At 46.2% G+C, this 9,300-nt stretch overlaps 1 protein-coding gene across 6 annotated transcripts; it reads left to right on the top strand.

Annotated features, from left to right (window-relative positions):
- The first annotated feature begins 318 nt into the window (after window positions 1-318).
- Window positions 319-6,311, top strand: LOC117865710 (galacturonokinase). Of its 6 annotated transcripts, none has more exons than XM_034749945.2 (14): window positions 319-759; window positions 1,649-1,762; window positions 2,480-2,551; window positions 2,800-2,843; window positions 2,988-3,096; window positions 3,174-3,239; window positions 3,689-3,768; window positions 4,035-4,134; window positions 4,477-4,652; window positions 4,820-4,860; window positions 4,936-4,964; window positions 5,032-5,101; window positions 5,594-5,683; window positions 5,792-6,311. In XM_034749945.2, the coding sequence occupies exons 1-14, from the start codon at window positions 697-699 to the stop codon at window positions 6,061-6,063; spliced, it is 1,326 nt and encodes a 441-aa protein (XP_034605836.1). In that variant the 5' UTR covers window positions 319-696; the 3' UTR covers window positions 6,064-6,311. The 6 variants fall into 6 exon arrangements, with proteins under 6 accessions (XP_034605836.1, XP_034605838.1, XP_034605841.1 ...); XM_034749947.2 differs by lacking the exon at window positions 319-759 and adding an exon at window positions 822-1,533; XM_034749950.2 differs by lacking the exon at window positions 319-759 and adding an exon at window positions 825-1,431.
- Window positions 6,312-9,300: the final 2,989 nt, after the last annotated feature.

Here is a 9,300-nt window from a genome sequence, read left to right as displayed (position 1 = left end):
CGCTGATGGCAGGTTGGGTGAGTGCAACAAAAGCACAGCGGCGCGCCTCGTCTCTTGCACAAGGGCGCAATCCCCTGCACGCACCAAACAGAAGAGCTCGGAAGCACATCCGCAGACCGCAGGAGCAGATCAGAGCCGGTTCACACGATCCTCGTGGATCCATCTCATCATCCGTCATCAGACCACGGCAACGAAAAAGATAAAATTCCCCGCCCCAGCACTTCAGGACACACGAACCATGCTGCACCCTCACGAGCCCCCGACGCTACCACTTGCGGCGAGTGACTGAGTGAGAGTGATGATCCACTAGCTAGTACAGTAGCTACTAATCTTTGTTGAGATCTCACTAATCCACTACCCCTCGTTAGCTCCAAATCCACCGCACGGCCACTGCAGCCATGGAAAGAGGCCAACCCGGCCCAAATCCGAGAACGCCGATGAACGACTCCCTCGACTCGACCCCGGTGGGGATAAATCGGAGAAAGCTGGCCGAGGCCTGAAGCAAAGCAAGTTGGAAGTACCCCGACCCGACCCGACCCCACCACGTACGATTACGATCTCGCCACGCCACCCGCACTCGCACGCGCCACCACTCAAGGCTGCGCCTGCCGCCTGCGCTACTGCGGCCGCGCCGCCACCCGCGCGACAACCACAGCCACGGGCGGCGAGCCGCGACCGGCGGTGGGTGGACAAGTAATGGTGGCGCCGGAGGGAGTCGGAGTCGGAGGAGGCCCATCGCGGTGGCCGGCAGCGGAGGAGGTGAGGCGGCATTGCGCCGGCAAGGGGGCCCGACTCGCATGGGGCTGCAGGTGTAGCTTGTGGGGGTTCGACCTCCCTGCCGCGTAGATTCGGCCACCTCGAGGGACTAAGGGGCGAAGGCGGCGTGTTGCGAATTGGGATTGTGGGATGCCGACCGACATGCTGTGTATGCCCGGGACCGGGCGTCGATGGCTGGCTGCACTAATTGATAGCTCTGCCACCACTCCATTTGTTTGTCACTTAATTAATCTCTATACCGAGCAGTCTTTCTGGATTCGGTTCTGTTTGTGCTTGCTAATTGCAGATACGTGTCCTTTTTGTTCTGATTAAGTTGATAGCCCTTTTGCTGGTGTGCAGTTTTGGTAGTTTGCTGCATGCGAATATTCTTTTTTAGATAGACACACATTTCATCAAAATTGGGACACAGGACGTCGCTTGGAATTAATGTGGGAAAGCTGGGTGCTAGCCATTGAGACTGGGCGTATTTTGGGATAAGATCACACCGTGCTTTTGCTTTTATGATGGATGTGTCGAGGAGAGAAAGGAAGGGTGCTGCCTTTCCCCTTTCTGAAACAAATGGATATGCACTGTGCTTTTCATACAATGTGTTGACATTGATGGCTCGAGTTGAAGTATGATGACCTGTAGTTCTCGAACACCTAGCGGTTTCAAGTAAGCAAGTGGCATGTGGCGATTTCTGTCGCCAGGGAGGTTGTTTGCATGCTATTGCGGTGCAGTCTGTTATTTCCTATGTAAATGAAATTACATGCTAGTGTAGGGTGTTGATCTTGAGCTCATCTTGTTACTTGTTAGCATGTGTCAATGTATTCCTTTATTTACATCCTGTTGCTGGTTTATTCCTTTTTACATCCTGTTGCTGGTATTGCAGCTTGACATTGTACGGAAGAAGGTGGCTGAGATAAGTGGAAGAGATGAAAAAGAGGTTAGGGTAGTTGCTTGCCCTTACAGGATTTGTCCATTGGGGGCTCATATTGATCATCAGGTAAAATTTCCCACAAAGGTGTTCTTCAATATTAATTCAAAGGCATATTCAGAAGTAATAGTTGCATATCATTTCCCACAAATCATATTGTCATAAGATATTTGGAAAGATTGTGGTACTATTCTGTAGACCTCCAATATTGACCAGAATTTGATTATCCCCCCCCCCCCCCCCCCCCCCCCGACAATATTAGGCTAGTAACTGATGATAATCTGGATGTTAGGGCCCTGTTTGGCATAGCTTGTGATTCTTTGGAAATTGCTTCAAGCTAGTTATAGTGGCAGCATGATGCTAGGTAGTTCCTGATCACTGCCAATGAACAAAACCCTAACTGGCTTGATTTGGAAGATGTAGCCAATTCACATATTTTGATTAGGACTTAAAGCTTGCATATCTAATCATGAATGATTGATACTACCAAGTTTTTTTCCGCGAAGCTACATGATGGCTCAGTACTACAAAAGGGTGGCAAGTCATGTTTCGTGCAGCATATCATCTCAAACTGATTGATACTAGTGCAAGCCTTATATCAACCATTTTGTTTCATTTTTTTAAAAAAAAAACTGTGGTAAAGGCTGTCTAAGTAGAGTGTATAAACCGATTAATTTATTCTAACGAATGCTTAACTAATATGCTGCTGCTAATTGATTTTGTCTTGAAATATTATCTCGGTGGTGACTATGCTTGTTAACTAAATTCTCTTATGCAATCTGGCAGGGTGGAATAGTCACAGCTATGACCATAAATTATGGAGTACTTCTTGGTTTTGTGCCCTCTAATGATTCTGAGGTTGGTAAATATACTACCTTTTATGAAGGCTTTCTGAAATTCCTAGATAACTCTTTATGCTGAAATAATCGACTGCACTACCCTGGCAACCTTTTTTGGTGTTCTATTTATATGTTTGCTGTATGTACAATAAAAAACAGAATATATGGTCTCCACACAAAGTAGAAGTTTGATTGGGTCCCTATTTTCTTGAAGAATAATGTTATGTAATTATCTCTAAAATCAGCAAATTTCCTATTCTTTTGCAGGTTTTACTTCAATCTGGTCAATTTAAAGGTGTTATACAATTCAGGTAACGTCAAACATAGCTATATTTCTCTGAAAACATTTTTTCACCATGTTAGCCACCTAGCTACTGTTTTCATATCCGAATCCTGGCTTAGCTCATCTTTCAATATCAGCAAGCTAAGTTGTGTGTACCCTTTTCTTTTGACAGAGTCGATGACTTGCAAAAACCTATTGATAACCCAGAAAACATAAACTGGGAAAGCTATGCAAGAGGTGCTGTTTATGCTCTGCAAAATAGTGGGTATGATCTCAGGAAGGTAACTCCACTGCAATTGTATCTTTAGCAGCCTAATTGTCATATGCTTCAAAAATATTGACTAATGACTTCATGTAGGGTATTATAGGCTATATTTCTGGGGTGAAAGGATTAGACAGTTCAGGGCTTAGTTCTTCTGCAGCGGTAAGCTAACTTTAATGTTACATTTTTTTAGATTAAGGAAAATCTGGAGCCAACTTAGTTCTTCTGCAGTGGTCTAACTTTAATGTTACATACATGAATTTGAGTTAAAGTTACTGCTAGACCTGTTTATCACATGATGGAGCTTGGAATTAAGTAAGGTGCTGCACCTGGTGGTAATTTTGTAATATGTGGAATTGTGTTAAATCCTGGTATTTATAACTCACGAGCATGTATATCATTGATAATGGAATGTGTTCTTGCTGAACCCAGCTTCACATTATGTCACTTGGCAACCATAGTAAAAGTTGTGTAAGATCACTTATTTTGCTGTTGTGCTTGTACCCTTATACCCTATATATCCTCAAAAGACATCATAATATAATTAATATCTTCCTAACGGATATGATCATAAGATTTCTATCCGTCTTACCATCTATTTTTCTCAACAGGTTGGCATAGCCTATCTGCTGGCTTTGGAAAATGTAAATGATCTGGTCATATCACCAGTGGATAACATTCAGTTGGACAAGTAAGTTTGTTTCATTGTTGCTAATATCTATAAGGGTAAAGTTCATGGATGGACATGAGTGCACATGGTCGATGCCAGTTTTAACTACAGTTCTGCAAATAGCTGCATAAACTTACTGCCACCATATGCTAATGCCTTACTGATGTCCTAGTACAACAATGTTCTGTTTTTACTTGTTTTGGACTTATTCATGATATTACACTCAAAAAAGATTATCCATGTTCATTCGGATTTTGGTGGTTCCACTTAACATTCCTATTTCTCAGGTCCATTGAAAATAAATATTTGGGTCTTGAAAATGGTATTCTAGATCCATCAGCCATTTTGCTTTCACGCTATGGTTATCTCACCTTCATGGACTGCAAGGTAATATTTGCATCCTACGCATAATTTATTTTATTTCCTTATCTCATATGATGAGGTTTTTTCTTTCAATGTTCTAAGGTGGACATTGAGTTGTTTAGGAAAATGCATATGGGGATGTGTTTACATAATTGAGAATTGTGCACTAGTACCATCTTTTTACTTGAGTTCAAATTGTTGCTGAGATGTGAGACTAAACTGTGGGAGTGTGGGGCTCCTTAATTGTGTTAACTATGACTAGTGTCTCATTGTTTGCATTTTTCATTCCCATATTTTGTTAGATAGTGTTCAGTGCAATGTTCGCTATTCATATTTGTTGTGACTGAGACTCTCTTACTTGAGTAGACCGCTTCACCTTCCCACGTCTACTTCTCGGAGCTGAGTAAAAGCCAGCAGCCTCAGGGAGAGCTACCATTCAAGATTTTGTTGGCATTTTCAGGGCTGCAGCATAATCTACCTAAGAAGCGTGGATATAATACACGAGTTTTTGAGTGCAAAGAGGCTGCCCGTGCTCTTTTGCAGTGAGTTCCTCTGTTAGTGTGGCTAGATTTCATCATGAAAATAAATGTCCTCTTATGTTGTCCATTTTTGAAAGGGTTGGAATTTGTGGTTCTTCTACATATCAGTTAGTAGTTGTCATGTTCAAAATGCAGGCAACTTTTTTATAATATTTTCGTTTGAATTCCAGCACTGCAGGCTGTGAAGATACACCAAATATACTTCGTAACGGTAAATACAAGTAATATTAGTTCTGACCCAATATATAAGCTAATTGTTCTGAGATTTTCTTTTGTGTTACTACAGTTGACCCAGTTGTATATGAAACCAAGAAGGTAATTATCGCTTTTAGCTCCAGTTTCTTAAATTTCTTCATGTTTTCCAACATATTTATTCGTGCAGGGTGTATTGGAAGAAAATCTTTCCAGAAGAGCTGAGCACTACTTTTCTGAAATGAAGCGTGTCGCTAAGGGTGAGCTAATCACATCTTGTTTACCATGACATATTTGATATTTCCATGCTGGCCATATTCAACCACACAGTGCATATTTAACAAAGAACTAGTGTTTGACCACCTTCATGGTCTGCCTAAACAAACTTTCTGCACTAGCAGTCTAGTACGACCTTGCATTATTCATGAATGAACTGGACTTTTGGTGTCTTGGCCTATTCACGTCAGGGAGAAATAGTCATCGCTATATTTTTTTGAAACGAAAATAGTCATCATTTTACATTGCATCTGTTATCTTTTGTATCTCGGTATATTTGACAAGACCTCAGTGACTAGGCTTCTTTTTTAGCCTTACTGGCTACTGATTACTTGCTTATTTCGCGTTATCATACGGTTTCACTGGGTGTGCTACCTAGAAACAGTTGACACTTCACTCTTTTACTTTGTATATCTAAATGCAAGTCTTGAATGGACGTGCAATGGCCTGACAGTTAGTTGCCGATCTTTGTTCAGGTAGAGACGCATGGGCTCGTGGGAACCTGCAAGAACTTGGGCAGTTGATCTCCGCATCTGGCCGTAGCTCCATACTCAACTACGAATGCGGTAAGTTGCTTAAAACACATCGGACTGCGTGCTACATTTACAGTGTCTCGCTAATGACATTATACTGGTATTTGCCCGTGACGCAAATGGCTTCTCTGAGATATGCAGGGAGCAAAGAGATGATACAGCTGTACGAGATCCTCCTCAAGGCCCCCGGCGTCCTCGGCGCACGGTTCAGCGGCGCCGGCTTCAGGGGATGCTGCCTGGCGATCGTGGAGAGCGACCGCGCGGAGGCGGCGGCCGCGTACGTTGCAGCCGAGTACGAGAAGGCCCAGCCCGAGCTGGTCTCCAGGATCCCCGCGGATCGCCGCGTGCTGGTCTGCGAGCCCGGGGACTCCGCGCGCGTCGTACTGCCCGACGACGACCGCCTCCGTTCCTGATGGGCCCTGACCGAGGCGGCCGGCCGGCGGTGTAAAGAGCGCTGCTCCACGCTCATTGTTCCGGGAGTGTCGCCTATTGACGACGACGTATAGTATCCGAGTGTGCAGTATGCAGAGCATTGTTGTGCGTGTGCTTTCCATTTGATACATTCGTTTGTACGGAGCAATAAGCGTAGCGTTCGCGTTTGTATCGAAGCAATAAGGTTGTCGAGTAAAGAGAAGTGGAATGTACTACCAGTATAGACAAATCTCTCGTCATTTGCCTACGTGTTTGTAAGGCACTAGTAGCAGCTGGTCTCCTGGTCTAGCACTACCCGTTGGCAAAGACGACGATCGATCAGCACAGAGGCGACGGTAAAAGTGCTCTGACGCATCCCTACCGGAAATGCATAGGCGAGTATTCGTATCCGATCCCTACCGAAATGGATAGGCGACGGAGATGGCCAGTGGCCCAGTGGCCTCGCGAACGCTCCGGGCGGGGAGCGGCGCGGTGCCCTGGGCCTTTCGCAGAGGGGAATCTCTGGTGGGATGCGGGCCGCCTCCCGATCGATCGATGCCCCCCCCTCAAATTATCGTCTGGGCACGGGGCCACGAGCCCACGACTGATTCCAAATGCTTGCGCGAGCTGAACAGGCAACGCGCCGCTCACCAGGTGTGCGGCCCCCCGCGGCGGTTCCGATGCCCTCGACGCGTACTTTCCGCGGTGGCCTCACGAGTCACGAGCAGGAAGATTGTTTTCTTTGTCAAATCTTTCCTTCTTTTTTCCTTTTTAAAAACTAGTAGTATACTAGAGTAAGCACAAGGACTGAACCGGACCGTCCTACCAAGGACGATCGTGCCAGCAGCATCGTCCCGGCACGCCCCTCTGCTCGCGAACAAACCCTAGCGTTAAACAAGGTGCATTATTGCATAGCTCCGGTATAAACTAAGCTGAATCATTGAGAGGTCGCTGGTGATGGATTCCAACCGCTAACAATCAGGAGGAGCCGGCATTTTGCGCGCTTGATTCCTCTGTGTCAGCGGCAGAATCATAGGTAGTGCCCGCCGGCCGATCCGTACGATCATCCAAACGGGACACCCGTTACGCCGGAAAAATGAATTGTTCATCGCATCCAGCGCACAGGGCCAAATTAAAGCTTCCCGCTGATGGATAGGATTTAGTATTCCGAATTGGTGCTCCTGATCTGATGAGTTCGTTCTGTCCCATTTTTATTTTGAGCCCCGCTCGCGCTTCGCGATGCCAAATGGGAGATTGGTGAAGTAATTTTCCTGCCTGAACGTCAAGTATAACGAACTGACTGGAGGAGTGGAGTAGATCGAAGTCAAGAACGCAAGACACGCTCATCCAAATTGTTGGATACCATGCAGCATATACAGCAGGATCAGATCGGTTCATCCAGATTTCAGTTTGCACGGAAGAGTCCGAAGGCAACAGGATCATGCAGAGCAGCAGATGCGTCATGTCGTACGCCGTAGTGCCGTACGCTGACAGCGTATACCACGTGTCCTTTGGATCCTAGAAAGGACAATGAGCCAACGGAACGGATCGGGCCAGGGGCACGCACACAGCACACACACATGCCCGGGACCGGGAACGATTTGGCATGCCTCTCGCTCTTTGGACGACCTCTTGGTACGGCAACCATGTGGTTGTGGCACCTCCGGTTTCCCACTCCGCTCCCCTGATTGGCCGTCAGGTGTTTCGTTCCAAAGCGCGATGATTATACTAGTGGCTACCTGTCTGTCGAATCGTCCTATGTTAATCGATCGATCAGGTCAGCCTGAGGGGCATGCAATGCAACAACAAGGACAATAATATACTACTGTAGTAAACGCTGAAAAGAATCTCAATGAGTACACTGATTGAAGAGAGCAGAAGCAGGAGGAGTAGGCGTCGTCAGGGCGCACGCCGCACCGGCCGGCTACGAGCGGAACAGGATAGGATGACGGGGACGGACGACGAAGCAGCCGGCACATCTTGTCATCCGAGATCCACGAATGAGATCGATCTTAACGCACTCGGCGGCGTTCTAGACCGATCGGCCCGGGGGAGTGTGAAGTGGCGGTTGTGTCCTGTCCTGGCATTGGCAACGAACTCCCCGGCCGGGCCGGGTGGAGCCTGCCTGCTTGCCACCACGCCGGCACAATGCAACGAACCACATGGCTTGGCGACAGACGACACTTGGTCTAGGAGCTGATGAGCTCATGGCGTATTCGTTGGCTCCCATGAGGATTGGCTGTACGGTTTGTATACTCGGCAATCATTTAGATCGGCCAACTAGAGAGATATTCTAATAGTATTATTGATTAAGAACGGGTCATCATATACATATATACAAACAGTCAAACACACGACTACACAAATTATTGGTCGATCCGGAGGTAGAGCCGTAGAGGGGGTCATCAGGCCATGCCACTATTGACATATTCTGGTTGTTTCCCCCCTCAGCTCGCACAGTTTAAGCTTCTACGAGCTAGCGTGTTCGAGGTTGTTCAAGTATATCATCAAACCTTCCATTGACGATTTAGGCTCTACTTGAACTGACTGATTGATGATCATTCATCGACACCTGACATGCTTATTGAAACGGACCCGAATTCCCCCTCAGCTCGCATAGTTTAAGCTAGCGTGTTCGAGGTTGTTCAAGTACATCATCAAACCTTTCATTGACGATTAGGCCCTACTTGGACTGACTGATTGATGATCATTCACTGACACTTGACATGGTTATTGAAACGGACCTGAATTCCCATTTCAGAGAATTCAAGCCTACGAACCACCGTGATAGTTTCAGGAAGACTATCGCGTGCGAATTCCTATCTCAGATAGTACAAATCCATACCAACAAAGAAATATAGTAATATCATAAATATCGAGTACATCACTTCGACACATGCCAGTACAAGTCCATCAGGACTAAATCATGAAAGGTAAAACATCTACGCGGCGGAAACATAAGCTATGACGAATACCATCTCCAGAGGCGACTTGAGCGAGGGACCATCCATAGTCTTCCCATCCGTTGTTGTCGAAGTCGTAGTTAGGCTCCGACCCTTAAAAGCCACCATCTACCTGAGAAGCAGGTAGGTCATGTCAACTCACAAAAGTAGCAAGCCAAGGAAACGGGGGGAATAATACTAAGGTTGTAGAGGTATACGCAGCAGCAACAACAGCAATCAAGGATGCATCAAAAGCAATACCATCTCCGAGGTCAACACCTCTCCACAAAGAAGTCG

Source organism: Setaria viridis, chromosome 7 (genome assembly GCF_005286985.2).
Source record: "Setaria viridis chromosome 7, Setaria_viridis_v4.0, whole genome shotgun sequence".
Lineage (NCBI taxonomy): Eukaryota > Viridiplantae > Streptophyta > Magnoliopsida > Poales > Poaceae > Setaria > Setaria viridis.
This window is presented reverse-complemented; position numbering and strand designations above follow the sequence as displayed.